Source organism: Cebus imitator, unplaced genomic scaffold (genome assembly GCF_001604975.1).
Source record: "Cebus imitator isolate Cc_AM_T3 unplaced genomic scaffold, Cebus_imitator-1.0 Scaffold27, whole genome shotgun sequence".
NCBI classification, from domain to species: Eukaryota; Metazoa; Chordata; class Mammalia; order Primates; family Cebidae; genus Cebus; species Cebus imitator.
In genome coordinates this window covers 14,135,646-14,161,475 of record NW_016107342.1, presented here as the reverse complement: position 1 = coordinate 14,161,475, position 25,830 = coordinate 14,135,646, and the positions used below count along the sequence as shown (strand labels likewise).

The window sequence follows — 25,830 nt, the reverse complement described above, 5'->3', positions numbered from 1 at the left end:
ATATATATATATATATATATCTTCTTCATCAGAAGAGAGAAGATGTTATGGATATAGTGAAGTTCTTTTTATTACACTTATCCTTCCTCTCTCGCAAGAGACAATCATTATAAATGATAAAATAAATATATGAAATGTTTATTTAGCAATTTGTGATGATTAATTTTGTATGCCAACTTGACCGGGACATGGGGTGCCCAGATGTTTGGTCACACATTATCCTAGGTCTGCCTGTTAGAGTGCTTTGGATGATATTAACATTTGAATTAGTAAAGTGAATGAAGTAGACTGTCCTCAGTAGTGTGGGTGGGCTTGCTCCAATCAGCTGGCCAGAGTTTAACAAAAAGGCTGACCCTCTCACAGGCAAAATAAACTTCACCTGCCTGACTATCTGAACTGGGACATAGATGTCTTCCTGTCTTTGGACATACACTGAAACATCAGCACTTCCTGGGTCTCAAGCCTGCTGACATTTGGACTAGATACACACCATGTATTCTCACGGATTTGCAGCTTTCCATCTGCAGATCTTAAGACTCGTCAGTTTTTATAATTACACAAAGCAATTCCTTATAATAAATCTTCTTCTATGTATTTTATACATTCTATTTGTTCTGTTCTTCTGAAGAACTCTAACACACAATTCAAGATTAAATCATTCTAAAAATTTTATATAGTACTCAATACAAACACAGCCTTGTAGCTGTTATTGTGCTTCAGGGACACCACATGGTGTAGAAAGAACAAATTTCAAAAGTCATATAAGAATAATAAGATGCAATAAATTGACAAATGTCAGCAAAACATAATGAAATTGCCTTTAATCTAGATCAACCAATCCAGTTAATTCAGCATTTGGATAGTCTGTAAATTTCTTTTTGCCTCCTTCCTTGCTCTTTACAACCAAATATAGATAACTGAGTCAGTAAGCCATTTAAAGTTATTGGAGGCCTATGGTGTGTGTCAACATACCATCTATCTAATTGACAACAATACACTTTTAGTAGCAACTTCTTATAACGAAGTTCTCTTATGCTTGTGTGGCATACGCTTATTCAATTTTTTTTTTTTTTTTTTTTTACTAAACTATGCATAGCAGTGAAATCCACAAAACACCAACATTGTCAATATTCATCTATATATGTGAAAGTAACCAGTTAATTTATAGTCCAAAAATTAAGTAATTATCTAAATTTCTCTTTCTATGTCCCATTTTAATTCCTTTGGTTTCTTCTGCTTCTAGTCTTGAGGAAAAGCCCAATAAACAATGAGTGTAACATGAAAAGAACTTACATGTGCAGGTTGTCCCATTTTCATCCAGAAGTTGATTATCAGCACAAGCACACACCCGGCCTCCTGGGATAGCCAAGCAAAGTGTACTACAGCCCCCATTATTTACTCGGCACATATTGTCACCTGCAAGAGGAAGAAAGCGATTACATATGTCAGAGAACTCTGATTCATGTTCTTTCTAGGAGATGAACATAGAGGTACACATATATAGACTATGTATATTATATATTTAGTAATATAGTCAGGATTTCTGCCAAATCATAACAAAATTCAAAAATATTTGAAAATGTGTGATGCATTGGTAGATAAGGAGAATTTTCTCCTTAATTGGAGGAGATAGAGATCTGAGTGAAGGTAGGTACTAGGTGAGGGAAGAGAAAGATAACAGAATGGTATCTGTCTTGGATAATTTTCCAAATTAGGCCTATCGTATTCAAGCCTGAGTTCTTTGGAAAGTAGACTGCTGGCTCTTAGAATGTGGCTTTGGATCCCCAGTGAACAGAAAGTAAACGAGTGCTGGGAACAAGGGTGGGGTATTCTTTTCTCTTGTGCAGTGTATGGCGGAAAGTCAGCGTATTCAGGACTCCAGAAATCACAGGACACCTGTGAAGACTCAAAAATGAGCAGCCTTGCTGGTATAAGGCAAATGTGCAGTTCACAAGGGTGAAAGTCTTCTCCTGGTGGATCTAAAGAGCAGAGGTGCTAATGAGGTATACAACAGACATCAATTAATCAGGCATGAGAAGAAATTCATTAAGGTGTTATTCATGAATGTATGGGAGGCACCCTTGCAGACTCTCAGATAAAATTGAGTAATTTTTTTAAATAGACAAGTAACAATTGTTCATAGTCATAGTGATGTTTCAGTAAATGTAATGTATAGTGATCAGATCAGGGTAATTCCCATGTCCATAATCTCAAACATTTATTTCTTTGTGTTGGGAACATTCAACATCCACCTTCCAGATATTTGAAACTATATAATATATCATCATTAACTATAATTATCCCACATTGGTATAGAACATTGGAACTTATTCCTCCTATCTAGCTGTAATCCTTTAACCACTGTAAAGGTGTTGGTAAGAATAAATACAATTTAGGTTGCCATTTAGCCTTACAGGTTGGAAAGGCAAGGAAGAAAGCATATTTACACTTGTGTGTCACTTAACAATGGGCATGCATATTAAGAAATGTGTAATCACATCATTGTACAAACATCATAGAGCATCCTTACATAAACCTAGATAGTACAGCCGGCTGGGCACCTGGACTATATGATATATAGCCTATTGCTTCTAGGCTACAAACCTGTACACAGCATGTTACTGTACTGAATACTGTAAACAATTATAACACAATAATATATAATTTCTATATCTAAACATAGAAAAGGTACAGTAAAAACACATTATTATTACCTTATAGGACCACCACCATACATGCAGTCCATCACTGGCAGAACCAGATCTACAACATGTATGACTATACTTACCTAAAAATGTATCAAACTTTAAAAAGAACTCAACACTAGCAATCCAATAGGTAATGTAATCTCAGGATCATTTTACACTATGTTGCAGTTTCAAAGTATCAAAAAATAACATTTTGATTATATCAGAAGATCAAATATCTGGAAGGTGGATGTTGAATGTTCCCAACACAAAGAAATAAATGTTTGAGATTTTACTCAAACACTAAAAATAAAGAGCTTTTAATTACTTAGAAACATACAACAAGAGAATAAAACGATTAAAAGTGCAAATACCGAAAGTGTGATTGAAGTGACAGACTAGGTTGAGATTGTGAGCCTCAAAGGTTGGATGTGTTATGTAGAGGTTAATAAGAAGTGAGAGAAAAACTCTAAAATGCCCCTGCATGCAATAAATATTCAACACATTACCACAGGTTATCATTGGGTACCCACAGATCAGAAGAAATGACCTAAAGTACATTATCATTTCATTATCCTGAAAAATAAATTTAATTCACTGTGTTTATAACAAATTTAAAAATACATATGAAAGCCAAGACAGCTAATAATTCATGCTACAGTATCAATTTCTGAACTCAGAGGGTAATTAAGTACACAGTTTTTCCAGTAGGAAATGCATAAATGCTTTAAGCAGCTTCCACATAAAGTCATGCTTATTCCATGACCATGGAATAAAAATGCAATGCTTCATAGGATGCACAGTTATTCTATGTTGTACACATTCTGTACAGGATTAAATTGTATATTTAATATTTTAATAGCATTCAGATTCTGGAAAAATTAGAACTAATTCAATATATTTTGAGAAATGTATAAAGAATTTAAGCAGTGAGAAATAAGGAATTACTGACAACATTTTGAAATGTTGAAATTATATGCTAAATATCATATTCTTTAATTCATTGGTGTGCCTCATACCATTCTAAATAAATATGAAACTTAAGTATTTAAAAATAAATTAGCATTAGTCAAACTTTGAAATATATTTCTTTTCTGTGAATACTACATATTAAGAGAGAGGAATTGGCTGTTTGTTCTGTCATGATAGAAATCCAAAATTTAAATTAATTTGAATAATTTCATATCTCTCCTCAGAATGACTTAGGTCTTTTTTAATAGTGACTCAACATATTTCTGAATTTCATTACTTTAATATGTTCCAGATAGAGCTTATAAGATATTATTTTTTGAAGTTCTGACAGCTAGAAAAATATTTTTTGTGGAAATATCCTCTTTAAAACATGTTTAAGTTACTACTTTTCAAACACAGTGCTAAAAAATTTTTATACCTAAATATCAATAAAATAATTATTAACATATTAATAGCTGCTATTAACGAAAATTTATAATCAATCTCAGAGCTAGTTACCTTACATATACATTATATTTTATTCAATTTTTAAATAAAATGACAAGAAAGTTTTTATCTCATTTAAAGATGGGAATGCTGGATATTTGATAGTCTGACACTACAAATATGGAGAAGTAGGGAGTAATTCTTATGAAATTATAATTTCTAGATAATCATTATGATTATCATAATTCTTTATAAACAATTAGAAATAAGATTTTCTTGCTCTAAAATTGTGCTCTCAAATGCTAACTTATTTATATATGATAAAACAAAATTATATCAAAAAAGACACACTAAATATAGCATACAAAAACCAACAAAAGTCTGTTACTATTAGGAAGCAGATAGTTTTTAAAAATCAAATATGCAAGGAAAGCAAATGAAGAATAGCTTTCAATATCTAGTTTAAGATGGCCATCTGGCTTGATCAAAAAGTTTGTCTTTTTTTCTCTAATCTTGTGCCTTCCAGAAGCAAAATTATTTTCCACTTTACAAATAGTGCCTGGTACAGAGTGTGTTTCATAAACATTAGTTAAATTAATAAGTGGTGAATGTAACTTTTAGTTAGCAGTTTGAATGAGAAGAACAATAATTTGGAGTGCATCTATCTATGTGGATAGATATCACTTCCAAAGAATGGTAGGAAAGACACAAATAATATGTGAAAACATTTCACAAGCCTATATTAACATCTCAATGTTTTTAGACCTTAGAAGTTTAACTTTGTTAATAAAATATCTTTTATTGAGCAAATGAGAGAATATAGAAACCAACACAAAGGAATTACATTGTGTCAGTCTTCCCTTACTCTGAATTTTCTTCAAAATGGTGTAACAAAGAAACCTCCATTTCTATATGTGTTCAGGACTCTTGACCACTCAGTGTCTTATATGCAAAGTGAGAATTTGCTGCAGTTAATATAAAACATGTAAAACTATGGGGATTCTCTTTTTTTTTTCTAATTAATGTAGAAATATTTGAGCTTCTAGTTTAGAAGGGACAGTAGTTAACCCATTTATTCCAAAAGTTAGATAAAGGCTGGTAGAGTAAGATCCTGAGGCCAGAGAATTGTGCATTTAATCTAGCATAATTTCAGAAGAATTGACTTTGAACGATGTTAGTCAATCTGAGGAAAGGATAAAATGTTTCATGCCTTTTTCTCTCTTTCAGAATCAGATGCACATTGAAGATTATATTTATATTTGACTTGCTATGAAGTCACTTATATAAAGGTATGTGTATATGTATGTTAAGAGACTCCTTAGTTTCGGGGTGTTTTTGGTAATTATCTCAAAAATGGGAAATTTTAAAAGAAAGAAAATTTTGTGATGATGGCCCTATCACCAAACCAAAAGCTTATTTAACCTATAAAACAATGTGATTAATAAATATGTCATATATTAAATGTAAACTGCTATGTTTGCTATACCAGCTCTGTGTAACCTAAAATCTCTAAATCCCAGATTCTTTAAAAGTAGTCAAGGTGAACTTTATATTAAAAATATATCTTTGAATACAAAATTCATCAGTGATAAAATTACAATGACCAAAGAATATTCACATTCTTTTTCTATCTAAAAGTATAGTAGTTATAAAATTTTAAGACATTAAATTGGCTACACAAATTAATCACAGAAAAGTATTTTGTGGTCAGACCTGAATTTGAATCGGTTTTATCCCTGACTCACTGTGTTTCTTGAGGACCAGTGGCCACACCTCATAAGTAAAATATAAATCGATAGTACCTATTTTAAATATATGTTTTGAGAATGAAATAGCAATGCTTAGTTCACGTCCTGGTAGTTTTAACAGTTACAGCTATTTCTTAGTTAATAAATGTTTTCTATTCATCATAAAACAATAAGATGAATTTAATCAACCCTTATTAAAATATTACTTAGTTTTGATTATCTCATTCCCCAAAATGTGCACAAAATCAAAGTGTGCTTTTGAACCTAGAAAATGAAAAGGAAAGTCTGTTATTTTACACAGTTGCTGATCTTTACATGAAGAATATCAGAAGAAAGCTTTAAAAATTTGTTCTAGATATCCAGTGTTAATGAAAAAGGAAAGCTTATAAATTTTAACAGTAGAAATAATAGTAGTATCTGAGAAAAACTTCTTGATGCTAATTCCCTAAGAGTTACTTAATAATTATTTCCTAGAGGTAGCTTTCTGTTTAGTATGTTATTTATTTATATCTACCTTCCTAAAATTAGCTGGTATATTCCAAGTCATTTGACAAATCTCTTTCCTTTTCATTTTTTTCTTTTTGTTGAGACAGAATTTTGCTCTGTCATCCAGGTTGGAGTGCAGTGGCATGTTTTGGGCTCACTGCAACCTCCGCCACCCAGATTCAAGCAATTCTTCTGCCTCAGCTTCCCGAGTAGCTAGGATTACAGGCACCCACTAGCACACCTGGATAGTTTTTGTACTTTTAGTAGAGACAGGGTTCCACCATGTTGGCCAGGCTTATCTTGAACTCCTAACCTCAGGTAATCCACCCCCCTCAGCCTGCCAAAGTGCTGGTATTACAGGTGTGAGCCACCATGCCCAGCCATTGACAAGTATTTTCTTTCTTTTTTTTTTCTTTTGAGATGGAATTTTGCTCGTTACCCAGGCTGGAGTGCAATGGCGTGATCTCGGCTCACCGCAACCTCCGCCTCCTGGGTTCAAGCAATTCTCCTGCCTCAGCCTCCTGAGTAGCTGGGACTATAGGCATGCACCACCATGCCCAGCTAATTTTTTGTAGTTTTAGTAGAGACGGGGTTTCACCATGTTGACCAGGGTGGTCTCGATCTCTTGACCTCGTGATCCACCCGCCTCGGCCTCCCAAAGTGCTGGGGACAAGTATTTTCTAATATGAAGAGTGAGGTGGGATCTTATTAGTTCACTAATTTTCTGACACTGAACCTAAACTGAATAGATATTACATTATTATAATTCTTGAATATTTTTCATGGTGTTCTCGTCAGGGGTGTGTGTGTGTGTGTGTGTGTGTGTGTGTGTGTGTGTATTAATATTATCTATCCCCATGTATTAAAGCCATATATAAATAAAATAGTCTATATATACTATATATATATAAAGTCATACAGTTTGTATTCTCTCAGAGAGACAGAGAGACTATAAGGCTACTTAAGGCCAGCTTTTCTTATTCCATTAAGAAAAGGAGATACTTACTACTTAGAGGTTTGGTTTTCTATTCAATCGCTAAACTTTATCCATACCAAAAAATAAAAAATAAAAACAGTCTAACAGGACAATAGGAAACCAACATTTATGGCGCACTGATCATCTATTTTCAAATGTTAATATCTAATGTTCAAAAGATGCAAAGAGTAACACCATTGAGAGAAAATTGTAATAATTAAGACAAACTACCCATATCTAAACTAATCTGAATGCATTTTGCTTTATAATTCAGTGGCTTTGATCAATGTAGTAAAAGATACTAAATATTTAGAACACAAGTAGATTATCTAATATCAATGTCCCTTGACTGAGAAAAAAATGGTGTTAACCGGGAATCCTTTCCATATTCTGTTGCTTGTTCAAACATATAGTTAAGTACTAGGTAATCCTTAGGTATATGAAGAAGTGGTAGAAAAATCAATTGATTAATTCACCTAAGTTAATAAAAAATTATCAATCAATTATTCTCAATACATTCACTCAGTAACACAAAGCATTATGGTTTCTACAATAAAAATTGAAAAATAATTTAGTAGTCAGAGCTCAGTTATTTAAATATCCCTTTAATTAAAATGGGAAAAGCCACTTTTAAAAGGCCATTGTCTATCTAAGGAATAACATTGCACTATTATACATCAATGACACGTTTCAGAACCCCAAAAATATTCTCTATCAGAGTTATGTACTTCATTGTGTATTACTGTGATACATTATTCCATCGAATATTTATTTAAAATGCCTATTTATACGGTAACATTAAAAACAAATGCTTCCTGTTTAGAGAAATTGTAGGGGCAAATTGCCTACTATAATTTGTCAGGTACAATGCTATGTAAGTTTTGCTTTTATATAACAAATAGCTATTTAACCATCATGGAAATTTTATGAAGAAAATATTTTTTATTTTTGTTAAATATTTCATCATGAGTCCAAAGTTTCAAAAGAAGATGTTAGGACCCGGATTTAAGCCCAGGGTATTTATCACTACATGTGTTGCATTTACTTCAACAACTCACTAAAGCAACTGGAAGCTTACAGAATCTGAAGATGATAAAAATGTTATGGACTTTGGTGAGGGAAATTTAGAAATGACATTCAAGAAAAACAATTCTAAAGAGAAGGGAAATGGAAAATGTGATCATGAAAAGGTTAGATTGTGAATTTAGAGAGAACTATAACCTTGAAAACTAGATCCTTCAAAATATAAAAAGGATTGCTCCTATTAATAGCCTGGGCTCCTGTGAGTATAGGCAAACTATGGTAGTATGCTGGGGGTGCAGGGTTTATATGAATATAACAAAATATTACCTTTTAATCTATCCAGGCAGTTATCACTATTCCTTATTTCTTGTCCATAGCTTTGCTTGTGCCATCCAAATAATTTTAGTTTTATTATTTTAAAAGATAATTTCATCTTTTATAGCTATTGATATTTCTCATTTTATACATTTCCATTATTTTATACAATTTCATTTGTATCCCAATGAAGACATTTTAATATAATGGGGTAAAAAATCTGAAGCTTTTGAATGAGATAGTTCACTTTAGAATCGCTGTTTTAGCCAAAATATCTTCAAAAACTCTGTTGCTAGATTAATTTCCTATTGATAGCATATGTGTTAGGATATTTGGAATATAATTTATTCATCTTAAAGGTATTGAACTTCATGCTCATTAAATTTTTACAAGGATATCTCTATTTAAAAAAGGAACAATGACTATTTAGACTCGTAAAAAATTTACCACATAATTTACTAAACTGTTTTCTTTGTTCAATACCTAAATTATTTTTTTTTAATTTCAAAGCCACTGCAAATCAAAATACCTAAATTCTAAGTAATGCTATGTGTAGATGTCCTAATAAGTATTAATAACTCACACAAAGAAAACATAGTATAATATTATATGATTTTAAGAAGACATGGATATTGTTATACATACTTTTACTTCTGTGTCATCTAAAAAATTTACATATTCCTTAAATATACATTGAAATGAATCAGATAAATATACAATACTTTTAATATAATATTGTTCTTGTATAATGCATCTTCAATTTTTCAACAGTTTTCTTTTAAACTAAGGAGGTTCTCATGTTTCACAATACTTATTCTTTAAAAACATTAAGAGAATTGTTTTACTTTAAATAACTAATAGTCTTCTTAAATGAAAATCACATGAAAAAATGGAAATACTTGGAGAAAATCCTAAACCTCACTCAAATAGAATTTTCAGTGTTATCACTTAGGCTATTTAGAATAATAAAAAGTAAATCTCTATGATAAGGAAGCCTATGATTTGATTGACTTTGGAGTGAATTGGACATCTTTTATCATAAAACTGCAGCAAAACTGTCAATATAAAACTTTATAACTACTGTGAAGTATTATATGTGCATCTCAGAAGCACTTTTATTTTTTTAATACCTTGTTGCTTTCGTGGATCATAAATCTGAAGCCCAAATAGGGGTGGTCTTTCATGCCTCAGCAATGTCACCTCACTCGTTATCAAATCTAGTTGAAAAATGGAACCATTCATATAATCAGTCCAGAACACATAATTTCCATGATGCGACAGTCCAAAAGGATGGTTCAACTCTCTCCCATTGTAAACAATCTGCAAAATATAAACACATTGTGAAAAATCAGAACTGACCTTTAGAAACATAAGTAGGTATTTAGAGAAAGTGATATTCAAATAAGTATAACAGATAATAATCTAATATCTTAACTCTTTTTCTCTGATAGATTTAAAAAATGGATTTCACAATGTGAGCATATTTTTGTTTGTTTGTTTTAGGGCATCCTATTTGAGGAATATCACTATATTTTAGCCATTTAAATACTTTCAACTATGGCACTTAAAATATGGTTGACAATGCAAATACTAAAATGACTTTTCCTAACTCTCATTCCTGTTTCTTTTGCTTATGATATTTCAGTATCACATCCTGGGATAGAAGTCTATCTAAATAATCATGTGTATTACATTGTTGCTCATCCAGTAGCCAACAGATGGAACATGTTCAAATGACAAGGGAAGCAAAAAGGATCCTCCTACTTTAAATGGTCAAATGCAAGTTGAAGAAACCTTGGATCTGACAGAAAAAATGATCAAGATTTAAATTTTAAACACAGGCACATTTATTATGAGTAAATAGATAAAACTCACTGGCAAATTAAATTCTGGTTATGTTAATATATTCATTTACATTCTAGTTATATTGTTTTGATGTTCCTTAAATGAAGAAATCGTGATAAAAGTTTAAGTCCAGTTTCACATGTAGGATTGTAGAAGGGGAATAAATTACACCTCAATAATGATAATACTTTCTCACCTTTCACCATAAACAGAATTATATTGAATACAACATGAAAAAGATTTTGTATCCACTTCATTTAATATTAGAGAATTGAGAAAATTTTCTAAATAATTTAGGGTCATAAATTTAAATTTTGCTCCTTTTAACTGAATTCTTCTTATGAAATTATCATCTATTGAATAGTTGACATGATTTCTTAATGCTTTTTTCACTTTTAGGTAGGCTAAAATATGCTGGCCATGAACGTATTATGTTTGTTGTTTACATACCAACATTTTCTAAGGAAGCATCAAGATTTATCTAACACCTGTTAAGTATGTGACATGAGGTTAAATGTCAACCAATTGTACTTATTTGGAGAAAATACCTAAAGTACTGTTAGAATCAATCAACAGCTGAACAGTCTTAACTGATTAGCATAGTTTTTGTTTCTCAAACAGAATCCATAATGAGTAGGCTTAGCCAAATATGCATTTTTTCTCTCCAAAAACATGAAAAGAAATGTAAGTTGAAACATTTCCATCGTTTCTAACATTCCCTTTTTCTATTATTTAACTCTCTGTTAAAGTTAGTTTTGGTGTTGTGTGTAATTAGGTAATTATAAGATGAAATACAGAGGTTATGTTTTGTCAACTATGCCTCTGTCTCATAGCCAACTGCATCATCCTCAATGTTACCTAAGAATTTCAAAATCATTTTGCAGCTACTCTAGCAAAAGAAGCAAGAGGAAACTGATACCAATTCATACTAATAAGCTTGAAGTTCAGTTCATTCCTACTACGTGTTTAAGTTTCAATGTCACCAAGTTACTTATTCAAATAAATACAATGTAATTACTTCCTCATAAAACATCATGTTAAACTTCACCTGAAAATATTGAACATATTTGGATAGAGTGGAGTTGGTTGGTTATACAAAACTCATCAATAATGTAGAAAAACTGCATTTTAAAACAGCTCTGATACCCTGAGAGCTTCTTTTAAAAATCCCACAAATCCTGGCATACCACAGTGAGCTGGGCCTGGTCTCCCAGAGGCAAGTGCCAGCTGCACTACTTAATGCTCAGCCTCCTTTAGCCACCCCATGGAGACTATTGGCAGCCACTTCAGAGGAGTAAAAATAAACTTGAAAGTATTTTTAACACAACATAACAAGGTTCTGTGAAAAAAAGAAGCCTGTGGGTTAAAAACAGCAGCATTTGTCTTTTACCTTCCTGTGAGTTCCATTCAAAAACACTTTTTCAATATGATCATAATAGGCATCACACCAGTATAATGTGTTGGTGTGAAAGTCCAGAGTTAAACCGTTTGGCCACAGCATATTTGAAGTCACAAAAATCTGCCGATTGAATCCATCCATCCAGGCCTTCTCAATCCTTCCCACGCTGTCATCTATTTCATCTTCCTCCCAGTCTGTCCAATACATCCAACTAAGACATTTAAAAAAATGCATATGGTTATTACAACCAGCCACAGTATAGACATTTCCTCAGATTTGGCACTACCATGAATTCTAGTTACATTCTGATTTCTTCTTCTATTTAAGTGCTTATCTATCAAAGAGGGGACAGCTGTGAAGTTTAAAGGAAAGAAAAGCTTTGTTTGGTAGAACTCTGCATTTACACTTATTACAGAAAAGCCACTACCACCACTCTCGCGCTTACTGGCTTCATGCATTAATGAACCTGACAGTACGTGCCAAATATCTATTTTTTGAGGGTATTGATACCAAGCATGTAAAATGATTTTCTGGGTCATTACTATTTTAAATGTTGTCTACTTCAAAAAGTATATAATCGATTATGTGATTAAAAACCAGATTAACTGACATGAGAACCCATGGCACAGTTAATGATCTACTCCAGACTTTATTTAATCTCAGATGAATTATTATTTTTTAAGACAGGTAATTGGACTGCCTTTGTTCTAAAGGGCACAGTCATACTGGGTTTGTTTGGCCAGGTCTAATTTGTCTTCCTGATGCAAATTATCTATGCTTTATTGCTGCTCATTATTAGCCCAAAATCTACAGAAGATGATTTAGCTGCACATAAGTTTAATAATAGCAGGTTGAACAACCTTGAGATTTTGAGCTTTAATTTCTATCTCAAACAAAAGCATCTGCCGTCAAAAACAAACCTTTTGTATAAGCTCTAACAGTAGGAGAGGGGGCCTCGAACTAATGTTCCAATTCCCTCATGAATAAGGTTAAAACCCACCACATGTGTTTTTTTAGGGTCATGTGAAAGTTCCTGAGTTTATTAATTAAAGCGTAGGTGTAATCGAGCCATCTCATATACAACTTTATAAAGTCTCAAATCTTTTCTAAGCTGCTGACCCTTGAAATACCCTTATTAGATCCCCTGTCCCCCCTATTTTGTAGACCCTAAGAATTTCTAAGTGCTTTTGGAAAAAGTCTGTCGCCATGACGAAAAATCCTACTGTGATCTAAACTGGCAGACTTGGGAAAACTGAGGATGAATACCACTACCCATTATTTCATAACAATTAAGCTCTTTCTAAATTCTCTTAACGATTTCCAATTATGTTGATATGCCTTTTGAGACCTGAGGAAGTATATTGAGACTGTTGAATTGTGTTAATCCTAGAAATAAACATGGAAATATTTCGATCTTGTATCTTGTACTTCCTTAAAGTGATTTTTTAAATTGGGACAACTTGATAACAAAAAGGATAGTCATTCTATTTGCCCTGATTCTATGTTAGTTACGTATAAGTACTTGACATCAGCTATATAAATGAACTACGCAAAAGTGAAATATGCAACCTTTTCATCTCTATTGATATTTTCCTGAAATTTTCATACATACAGTTAATCAATGCAGTTTTATTTTTGTTAAATTATAACTTATTAATATAGCAGTTACCTTCCCTATAGCTTCTCCTTTTGATCATGGCAACACACTTTTTTTTCTGTGAACCAAACCACACATACATGTGCCTGTGCGCACACACACACACACAAACGAGAGATAAATCTGGGTATTCTAAGTATACTGCATATTCTTTTACTATTTGAATAAAAGAGTTGTTTGTGAACTGATCCATCACCTAAAATTATTTTTATTTAAACAAAATTATCTTTCTAAGTAATGTCAATCTGATAGAGGATATATATATACAAAATCATCTACAAATTTAATAATTTTTGCTTAAATGTATATTGTGGGCCAGGTACCATGGCTCACACCTGTAATTCCAGCACTGTAGGAGGCCAAGGCAGGAGAATTGCTTGAGCCCAGGAGTTTAAGACCAGCCTGGGCAACATGGCGAAACCCCATCTCTATAAAATTATGGTAAGTTACCGGGCACGGTGGCTTGTGCCTGTAATTCCAGCTAGTCCCAAAGCTGAAGCTGAGATGGGAGAATCCATCACTTGAGCCCAGGCTATCGAGGCTGCCATGAGCCAAGATCGCACCACTTCACTCCAGACTGGGTGACAGTGAGATCCTGTCTCAAAAAAAAAAAAAAAAAAAAGGATTTTATGAAAGCTTTACAATCAATACCAAATGAAGAGAATTCTTAAATACACAGAATAGAAATATAACCTATAAAATAAGCAGGAACTAATACAAATTTTTTTCTAGATGGGACTCTGGGTATTAGTCACATAAAACACAGGTTAATCTGGACTTCTGCTAATATACCAAGAAAAATTCTCCCTTTTATTTCAAGGCCTGTTTGAATGTAATCATCTGATGAAGTCTATCCCCAGCCTTTCTGGAGATGAGTCAAAATAAGCTCTTTCTTCTGTTTCTCAGTTACACTGTCTAGTTTTAAATAATATTTATTACATTTATTGCCTGTAAATGGGGACAGTCAGTAGGAAGACATTACAGGGATGCAGACATTGTCTTACTGAAAAAAAATTCTAATAATCAGAATTGTCTCCAGATAGCTTGAACTATGTAGTTGCTATAGGTTTTAAACATAATATGGATGCCTACAAACTTGGGAGATGTTGAAGAGGATTTCTAAATTTGAGAAGAGAGATGGAAGTAGTGGGCTCTAAATTATATGTTTCTATGACTTCCACATTTATGTCATCTCTCTCTTTGGGCACAACAAAGACCCTTTTACTCTATCACAAAACATTTTCTCTAACAGAATAGTGAGAAAGAAGACGCTGTTTTAAGACAGATTTGAAATTTCCTTCTTCAAATAGACTTGAACAGTGTGGAATAAATATTCTCCTCAAAAACTAAGACTGGATTAACAGATGATTATAGAATCCACACATAAAATCACCAAAATGACTTTATAATTATGTCCTATGAAAACAATTACAATGAGTTCACTCACTGCCTAGGAAGAGGCACCTGCTTGTATCTGGAGCCAGTCTCAACACAAACAATTCTAGGAACTGCAATCTGGTGATCTCAGCTTATAAGGGGTTCACATGCCTCCTATCCAATACATATTTTTTGTATATGTGCCTTAAAGTGTAAAGAACATCTATTTTGTGATGCCTTATAATAACAATATGTAGGCCATGGAGGGAAAAACACATCAAAAAACTGTACATGTAAAATATGCTAGAAAAAGGATATTTTTTAAGTTATAAAATACTATTTAAAATTTCCATCTTCTTTGATATTTCTGTAAATATAGTTTTGTGACCAGGTAACAGCTCTGAATAAAAATCAAAAGAAAACATATTACCAAGAGTTGGACAAAATATTCCATTCTAAAACAAGTAATACATATTATAAAATGATGTCTCTATATGGAAATTATGGTGGTATCTAAAAGTATGTGATTATCACCCTAGACTAACAAGAAGCAGTGAAGTTTAGTGACTAAGAGTAAAGTTATAGAGACAGACTCCCTGGGAATAAATGTATACCCAGTCTCTTACTAATTGAATGGTGTTTGGCAAGGCAGTTATCATTTTCACCTTTATAAACAGGGATGAGAACAGTAACTAATTCGGAGGATTATTGTGAGGGTTACAAAATAGGAGCATAGTAACCCATTTAATAAAATGGCCTTCAGGAAATATATAAAAACTTTTGCCTTTTTTTGAATACGTTAAATTTCAATAGACTTTACAATATAAAATTGATTTTCTAATTGAATTGATTATTCACCTTGGTGTTAGGCTGTTTAAAATACATTATAGTGCTAATTTTGAATAAATCAAGTAATATATTTGTATGCAGTAATCTATTTCAGGTCAATGTATTTGACATGTTTATTTAGTGCATTCTCTAGGACAAAAAAAACCATTAAATCTGTAACTTGACCCACTAACACCATTTGTGTGTAAATTCAGCTATACATATTAATTTAAATAAAACTGACTACTATTAAATATGTAAAAAACAAAGTTATCTATTGTCATTTTTCTTGTATAAAGCTAGTCAAATATTGCATACCCATTAACTGGATCCACCACAATTCCTCTGGGATGAGACATTTCACCCTCTAAAAGAGTCTTCCGACTCTGAGAAGCTTTTTCCAACCTGGCCACATTAATGGTCTTCCTATGGCCATCATTAGTCCAGTAAAGATTATTTCCAATCCAGTCCACAGCAATGCCCTCCACATTATCTAGATCTAAAAAAAAAAGAAAAAAAGAAAAGAAAAAGAAAAAGAAAAACAAGAAAGAAGTGGCTTTTACAATTAAAGTAAAATTAGTGTTCACAATTAATATTCTACTTAATAAAAACTTTGTTTAGTTCAAAAAGTAATGAACTCCAATTCATGAAATCTTCATGGTATAATTTTTGCAAATGTTACTATTCTATACATTTCAATTTTATTTTGAATGCCTTTTTATGTGAATAATGTGTCCTTTCTCGGTTGTACACAGTGTTCACAAATTAATCATGGCCATTAACTCAGATTTTAATTGAACCTCAATTTACTGTAATTCAGTGATCTGCAGAAAAATAGGAATATATACGTGATAGGAGCAAAAAAGCTTGAATATAACTGACAAATTCAGCAACATAGACTGTTCTGAAGAAAAATCTACTTATGCTACGTCAGCATGTTCAAACTTGTAATATGTAATCTGAATAATCAAAATAATGTGAATGTCCTCTTGCCTAAGGATGAACAGTTTCAGGAGGAGCACAAGTATGAAAACCCAGAACAGGCCTTCATTCCAGATCTGCATCAACAGTGAATCTCAAGAGATCACTGTAATACTTCTTTTTATTTTAGACTTATCATAGGATTCTATGAGATACAGGCAATAATTCAAATGTTATAAACAAATAATAATCGTATGACTTCACCTAATTTAAACCCTTCATTTTATAAGGGGGGAAACTAAAACTTCAAAGTCAAGGCAGTTACTTATAGTCTATTATTATTCTAAAAGCAGTAGTAATTGGACAAAAATGCAAGCCCTATGACCCAAAGTGTGGAGATCTTCAAAACTACACAGTTCCTAGAGTGAGTTTCCATAGCATCTTGCCCTTGGTTTTCGTCACTTTGTAAACCACACTTCAGCCTACAACATTACAACAATTCCATTCTTCTGTTGCATGCAGAATTGCTGTGAACTCCTTCTCTTCTCTCAACACCAAGAGTCTACATAGTCTTCCTTTTTTCCTTTTTGGCATGACGTACAGAACTTGAATTTATTGGACAAAAGCGATAGGTAGTACACATTAGAGAGAGAGCTGTGTATCTGCAGACTGCAAGGAAATCTATATCACATCTCCCTGTATGCAAACACAGTGAATATTTACTATTACCATGTCATCAGGAAAAAAAGTAAAATTTTCTCTTGGAATCCTTATTGCTACTCAACATGTGTCATGATTGAGAATGACTGAAATAAAATGTGATCTGATCTAACTGAAAATTCCATTACAGTGAATCAGACATGTACTCAATTTCACTAAGCTACCTGCTTCATTACCATCAGATATGAGTAATTTTCATAGGTTAGTTGTCCTATGCTTAGAAAAAGAAGTTTAATGCTGTCTTTACTTATTGACAATTTTACTGAGCACTTTCTTATTCTGGCATAATGGAAGGAGAATAGTTATTTACTCTTTTCTATTTATCATAGTCTGTAGATGATTTTTTATCTTGTTAGTTGGTTTTCAAAAATTGGATTACATTTGAAATTACATTTGAAATTACATTTGAAATCCAGCATAAACTATGTTCATGCTGAATAACCCTCTTATTTTTAAAACTTTTAAAAAATATATATGACTTTAGACTTAATTTTTTCATATGAAGTAGTTACAATATTGTATGAATGAAATTTTTGTTTCTGACACTTGGGTAAGCAAATTCAGTGACACATTAGGAAAGTGAAGATTATACTAGCACCTACCCCATAGGGTGATTACAAAGGGCAAACTATTAATAGCTACTGCATATAAACATTTAGCATATTCCCTGGAATACAGTAACTTCTCAATTCATGTTATCTTTCTTAACTTATCAGGATTAAAAAATATTTTATATCTCTTTTGTCTCCTTCATTTAAGGGTACTACTTGATAGGAATATATCCTACGTTTTTTGCCTTTACAATGATTTTTCTGTAATATTTACTTGTACTTTTACCATTGACTAGCTTTAACTAAAAATAGTATATGAATAAATAAATGTGATGTTCTAAAATAATGGTTGGCACATACTAAATAATAAATATTATGATGATGATTATTATTCCTGTAATAGTATCATTATAATTTCTATATAATCTTTCCTTAAGCCAGGTGTCTATTAAGATAGTAACAAAGGAATTAGCCTTGAGTATTTTTTAATGTTGTTTTCTGTTTGCATTTTTTTTTCTGTTATAGGGAGAATGGTGATGAATACAAATTTTAAAATAAGAAAATATATAAAAAGATCTATGAGCAAATTGGGAATCTTTTTAGGTTATCTTTAATAGGACAGGGGGAATTTTTTTCTTGTAGAACAAAGTCTGAACAATCAATATCTTTCTCAATAAACATACATTGATAAGGGAAGCATTCTATTTCCACATTATTTGGTCTCTGCTTTAAATCAACTTATAAATTAGGTTGAACAGTAAGACTTATAAAGCATCAGTCTTATGTATGTACGATATTTTATTCAAAGGGATCTGGTTGGGTCCTGCCTGAGACTGACTAATAATGACTCTATAAACAAAAGTCCTTTAACCAGATCAGGGATATATGAAGGTTGTGGCAACCAAAGGCCAAACAAACATAAGTGACTACAGAGGGTCTAATTATTAGCTTGAGGAAACACCTGATATTGAAATGCAAGGAAGATGTTTGATAAAGAAAAACTTGGTAGAATAGATTGCTTTGTATAGTTTGGGTTACGGTTCAAGTATTCTACATTCTAAAATTTGTATTTGCTACTATTTATTATTATTATTATTATTATTATTATTTTTACATAACTAAATAGCAAAGAGAATGACTATTTAAAAAATATGTTCAAAATTTCCCTTAGCTTTCACACAATATCCAATTTCATTCATCAATAGGCAAGGAGTCAACATGTTTATATTTCTTTAAAAAAATAAAAAAAATCAGTAGATAATTATTTCTTGTAAAGTTTGTTTAGATTAATATTATGTCTATATTTTTCATGCTAAGTGAAGATATTGCACATTTACTCATACTCAGAAAATAGTCTTTTCAAGCATTCTGAAAACTTAATATTATTTTTCTCAAAATATTAAAATTTCTACATGTTATCCTTGTATACATTGTTCTAGTAATTTCAAAATGACTTGTATAAATGGAATAATATATGAATAGTACATTAAACACCCACACACACACATCTCATTCAAATTTAGGATTGATAATGAATTGCATGGTTCACTCAAGTAAAAAACTCATGATGTTAACTATACTATTTCCTATAAGAGATAACTATCACTAAGGAAATTAGGCTGAATAATATATAATTAAATTTAAGGCAAATTTAAAAGAAATAATAATGTGGATTTAAAAAGAATAAATAGAACCATTCTTCAAATGCATGTAATACTTCAGACTAGACCAAATAAACATTTTTAAAGAGAGTGGTTTTGGGAGAAAAACATATTTCTAAAATGAAAACTTCGTTACTGGTCTGAATTTTAGATATCACACATTCATGGAAAAGAAGACTACAGATTTATATATTTATAATATAATTGCCTACTTTTAAAATGGGTTCATGATTTTTAAAAGAAAGGATGTGAGCAGTGGCCTTAGTTTTGTTATGGCACATAAGCTGGACCTCCAAAATGATCCATAGATCTTGATGATTTACAACAGAATTTGATGCATATAATAAGAAACTAATTAAAAATTATACTGCCAAATGGCCATTATAAATTCATAGTTTCTACATCCTTCCGCCTTATAAAAGTTTATCCAGGGTTATCTATGCTTAGCATGAACATTATTTTTCTGAGTTGGAACAAAAGTGTTTACATGAGTACAGAATATGGTAAAGTACCTTAAATAATTAAATTTGCATCATGTATGTAGACATTCCTAAGGCCAGGGATACCTTACCTCACGGGAGTGTCAGCACTCAGACAACTCTCCTATCTCCTATCCTTGTTTAATTAACACAAATTTTTTTTGTGCATTTCGATATGGCCTGAGGCCATACATAGCTCATATGTATCTGTCTTGAGTGAATGACACTGATTTAATTGATAGTGTAGCAGTAAAATTTGCTTGCTGAATATGCTGTCTCATGGGGTTTCAAGGGTCTCTGGTCACAAACTAAAGATATCATCTGTTCTTAATAGCCACCTGAGGCTGATGTTTCTCATCCTCATTTTCATTCCAGATTTCTCCTTAGTTGTTAGGTCATGGAGGGTGAAAACACAAGTCATTCTCACTCAGAACAAAATACCTTGATATTGTATTCAAAGAGATCTGTAGAGTGCATATAAGGGTCTTATTTTCCAGAATAAACAGCATATATGAAAACGTGGTGGTTTCCTTCCATTATCCAAAGCATACTGTCAGTTTCAGTGGGTCAGGGGATCATCAATCTATGGCATTCAAATAGTTTATCTTTGATACGATGAACACATGGACAAGTAAAGATAGTGCCATAGTATGCATCATAGTTACCAATCATCTAAATTGATAATTAAAATAAAAGATCAAGAATGGTTAAGGACTGAGATTTTATCATACTTTCAAGCTTATAAGTTTGCCCGTTTTTGTTCCATTAATTCTAGTAGGAGACAGAAGACTTGTGGGTCAGATATAAAGGATTTTATTACTCATGGCAAAACAAGGAGCATGATCATCAGCAGATTGCTGTCAGTTTCCTTTACTTCAAGTCCCCAGGATCAACTGGGAGGGGGTCCATATGAATGCTTTCATACACTGTGGGTGGTATTACAGGAGAAGAATCCTGAGTTTAGAAAATCCAAACTTATTACAATGGGGAGTAAGAAGGCCTGCTGTTTTCACTGGCCAGTGACTCTATCTCTTTTTCTCAATACTCTTTCCTATACAAGCATCCTTGAAAAGATGCTTCAGAGGAGAAGACCGTATATGTCTTACTTTAAGATATGGAAAAATGTAAGAGATTCATGGAGAATTGTCTCCCAATAAGAGGTCCTGAAAAGTCATAATTTGGTAGTCACTAATAAATGCAGATGGATAGAGCAAACAAATTCGTGAGCAGATATGAACACAGAAAATAATTTCTGGATTCCAAGCTATTGCTCTTATGGGAATTCTGCATTGATTTACACAACCACACCTAAAGTATATTGTGTAGCTAGCTATGTGTGATAGTTAATCATATGAGTCAATCTGGCTAGCTCATGGTACACAAATAATTGGTCATTCAGTCTGAATGTTGCTGTAAAGGTATGTTTTAGATAACATGAACATTAAATCAGTAGAATTTGAGTAATAAGCAAGTTACCCTCTATAATGTGGGTTGGCCTCATCCAATCAGTTGAAAGCCTTAACAAAAGAATAGATTGGGATCCCCTGAGAAATATGAAATTCTTCCTCCAGACTGTCTTTGGACTCAAGCAGCAACATCAATTATTTTGGGGACTCCAGCCTGCTGGTGTACTCAGCAAATTTTGGACTTTACAGTTCCCATAATTGTGTGACCTAATTCCTTAATAAATCTATTTTTCTCTGTCTTCTCTATATATACTATTTGGTTCTGTTTCTCTAGAGAATCCTGACTAGTACACCATGACCATGCCTGTGATTGGAAAATGATTTTACTGAATGGGCCAGGAAAAAGATGGCCATTCTTCACATTCATCTTTTTCTAATAAAACACTGCAAAGTATATATTACAAAGGACAAAATAGCTTTCAATTTAAGGAACCCCTAGAGACATGCAAGGGGCATACAGCTCATTGTACCATATTCCACTAAAATTTTTAAAATAATATTAGAGTCCTCATTGTTATTGGGGAAAAAGTCATTTACATTAACACCATTTTACTACCTAACTCTGCCTACCTATCAAGAGAAAACAGAGCTAAAATTGCTTCCATTTTTTGAACATAATATATCACACCTATTCTTGATATTCCTTTTAGAACTGTGAAGTAGGTTATAATTTATAAAAATAAGACATTTTTGGAACCTATTTCATCAATAGTAAATTACTCTATCTCTTTCATATTATATAAAAATTCTACTCTATTAGTAGTCACTTGGGCAATTTGATTTCATAGAAAGTGACTTTGTATTAGGTATATTTTCTAATAGGTTTCATGTTTCTGCACTTGGTCACTTAAACATTCAAAAAGTTGCATCAACTGATGTTCACTGAACTTTAAAAAAGACAAGGTATCACATACATGCTTAGGAATCATGCTTAGTGAAAGATACTTATCACTAAATTCCAAGTTGAGCTTAAAGTTAGAGAATGTAAATCTTTATTGTATTTACAATTACCGTGGCGAAGCACAAATGTGTTATCTGATGTGACCATACTCCTGGAGATAACCAGCCTAAATCAACCAAAACTGTACTTGTTTCAGATCCACATAAATACTCAGAGAGAAGGCTAGACAAATGCATGTGTGGGCTCTAGGTCAGTGTGGTAAAGGAGGCCAAGTTCTTAAAAATAATTTATCTAACAACACCTTTCCATAAATGCCTAAGAAAGCACGCATAGTCATAACCCTCCTGAGTACACAGGTAGTCTTACAAAACTGAAACAGTAAATTGGAGCAAGCTCATAATAAAACTAGGCAGCAGCCCTCTTGTGAATTCAGTATGCTGGGAACAAAAGAAGTTACAGAACCACACAGTTGAACTTCTAAATCTCCAAATAATGAAACAAAGACCCAGAAGAGTAAGTTGACTCACAAGGACCCATATTTAGTTAGTAGTCACTATAAGAAGTCTTGAAATTTAACTCATGTTCTAATGTGCCTACCCAACTTTGTATTCAAATTTGACCTCTAGAATTGTAAAGAAAAAAAAATGATAAATAGAGCAAAGCGTTAAAGAAAGTTTAACCTAGGAAAAGATTCCTTGGAAGACGGAAAAGTGGGGCATGGAAGAAGGGAGGGGAATAAAGCTAGAATAAGATTACTAGAGTAAAGGATGCTTTTGGGTACAAACTCTCCAATCGGAAACACCATACATAGTGAAAATCTGTAATTTTTTTCAGATTTCTCCACTTTGGCAACCGTTGCCAAATTGCTTACCCTTTGGTGCACGTCTTAAACTTGAAATGCAGCTCTCACAAATGAAAATATGAATAGTAATCAGCTCTCTCCATATTAGAAATAAAGGAGAGAATAATAAGCAGAACAATGCCTGCTACATAATCGAATTCTCAATAAATGATACCTGTTATTTCTTACTAAAATGCATTTGATGACTAACAATGTAGAGATTTTTAAAATGTCCATATGAAGGCTAGTAAAATATTGAAAGAAAACAAGAGGAAAACCTGAGGCACTGTTATAAGCTATATGAGACTGAGGAGACATAACAACTAAACTCATTATGGAAAAGTGGCTGATATTTGAATAAAGTCTTTGGTTAACAATAATGTATCCACATTAATTTTCTGGTGTTGATAATGGCTGTGTAGGTTTGTAAGATGTTAGAAAAAGCTGTGTGAGGGTGCAATGGACTGAATGTTTGTGTCCTCCCAAAATTCACATGTTGAAATCCTTATTCTAATGGGAAAATATTTGGGAGTAATTAGTTCATGAGGGTGGATTCCTCATAAATGAAGTTAGTACTCTTATAAGAGGAGACCAGAGAGCTCTCTAATCCTTTTTCCTTCATGGGAGGATACAGTGAGAAGCCGTTGTCAGTCGGCAACCCGGAAGAGGCCTCTCACCAGAACCTGACCATGCTGGCACCCTCATCTCAGACTTCTGGGCTCCAGAATGGAGAGAAACAAATTTCTGTTGTGTATAGGTTACCCAGTCTATGGTACTTTGTTATGGCAGCCTGAATTAATTAAGACAGAAGAATATACAGAAATTATCTATACTATTTTACAACTTCTCAACTAAAGTTAGTTCAAAATTTATTTTCTAAAATATAATATAATAATAAATAAATTGCTTTGGAAATGCATTGTTTTTATATAATAGAGGAAGCCAAAGCTAGATGTAGTATTATCTGTAAAAAATAGTTTAAATATTGATATTAATAACATTTTATAACAATTTTGGTATAATAAGACAAACGGATACTTTTGATTCCACAGTGAAAGTATAAGATATTAGTGAAGAATAATTTATCCATAAGAACATAGTATAAAAAAGAATTTAAAGCTATGCCAAAAAAGAAATTGAGATGTTGATTCAGAAAGACTGGGAAAGTGTGTTAAGACAGGAGTTTATTATGTGTATTAACCAAAAATGGTAATCTAAAGTTTTTTATTAAAATGTTACAGAAGTTTAAATAAATCAATAAAAATATGTAAGATTTTACAAGATTCCTGAAAAGTCACCAGGGATGATCATTGTAAGAGGAACTTCAGTAAAAACCAAAATGAGTTTTCAGATGATGAAAAAATAATGATAAATGGATCTTAATTGTTTCTTATATTAGAACCAAAAGAATCATTCTTTAATAACTCTTAGATCTTTTTAATTAGTTTAATTACTGTTTTTAAAGTAATGACATCTAAATAAAAGTACTCATTCATCCATTTAATGAATGTTTGCTGCATAGCTAATATGAGACATAAAGTGTTCTAGACCCTAAGGATCTACCACTGAGCAAAGGAAACAAAATATCAGACCTACTGAAGCTTACATTCTTACAGCAAAGCAACAACGAAGTGAGACATACCCAGAATAAGCACAAAAGATAAAAAGCCAGGAAAGGGAATAAAGAGTTGGGCTGGGTATGGTGGTGGTAAGCAATTTTATCGGGCTGGCCAGAAGGGCTGATTGGGGAGGGCTGTGTGCAGGCAAAGACATCTAGGACTTATAAAAGAGGCACGGGGGCATCTGATGGAAGAACATCCCAAACACAGAAACATGTGCCAAAGCTCTGAGATGGGACAATGCCTAGGGTGTTCAGGGGACAACAAAGAGGATATTGGAGAAGAGCTACAGGGCTAGTGTAGGTTAAATAGCAGAAAAACAACTTAAATAGCTTTTCCCCTCTTACGAACTTAAAAGTCATTATGTGCAACACTTATAGGGTGATTATACCTAAGATTCTCATGAACAATAGTAAGGTGGTCCCTTACTCTGATTTGTACTTATTTTCCAGGGCTTATTTATTGGTATTGGGAGAGGCAGTCCCCCATGGGCCTTGAATGTCCCTGCGCATTCTTGCCGAATTTGCCATATTGTAAGGCTTATTTCTCATTTGATACTAAACAATTTCTCTTGCTATTCACATAGGCAGCTAAGCGAGTCAAGGGGACCACAGAGTGACTGCTGTGTAACTGCTTGCTCCACAGGGGAGAGAAACTAGAGATCTTGCTGTTTGTGCAGTGCCAGCTGCCTTCTCAGAAAGTGCTGATCTCTAGGCCCTGGGATTCCAGCTGTGGCACAACTCCCGGCTTGCTTACCATTCATCCAGGCCCATCATGTCTCTCCCTGAGACTTGCAGGCAGGGTACCCAGTGCAACTATGCTGATATTCGTGTGGTGAGCAATAAACTGTCCTAAGTCTCATTGTGTCATTTTCTACTTTCGGCACCTATGCAGTAGTGGTGGCAGGTTTATCCCCACCATTCTTTATGGCA

General features: G+C 32.8%; 1 protein-coding gene across 3 annotated transcripts in view; it reads right to left on the bottom strand.

The window, feature by feature from the left end:
• The window catches only part of LRP1B (LDL receptor related protein 1B), a 1,911,091-nt gene that overhangs the window by 763,560 nt on the left and 1,121,701 nt on the right, over positions 1 to 25,830 (bottom strand). For all 3 annotated transcript variants that reach the window (XM_017523186.2, XM_037736613.1, XM_037736614.1), the window contains exons 12-15: positions 16,058 to 16,238; positions 11,869 to 12,088; positions 9,764 to 9,953; positions 1,294 to 1,416 (exon numbers count right to left, since the gene is read on the bottom strand). In XM_017523186.2, coding sequence (XP_017378675.1) covers positions 1,294 to 1,416; positions 9,764 to 9,953; positions 11,869 to 12,088; positions 16,058 to 16,238 — 714 coding nt within the window. The remainder of the gene's footprint in view (positions 1 to 1,293; positions 1,417 to 9,763; positions 9,954 to 11,868; positions 12,089 to 16,057; positions 16,239 to 25,830) is intronic.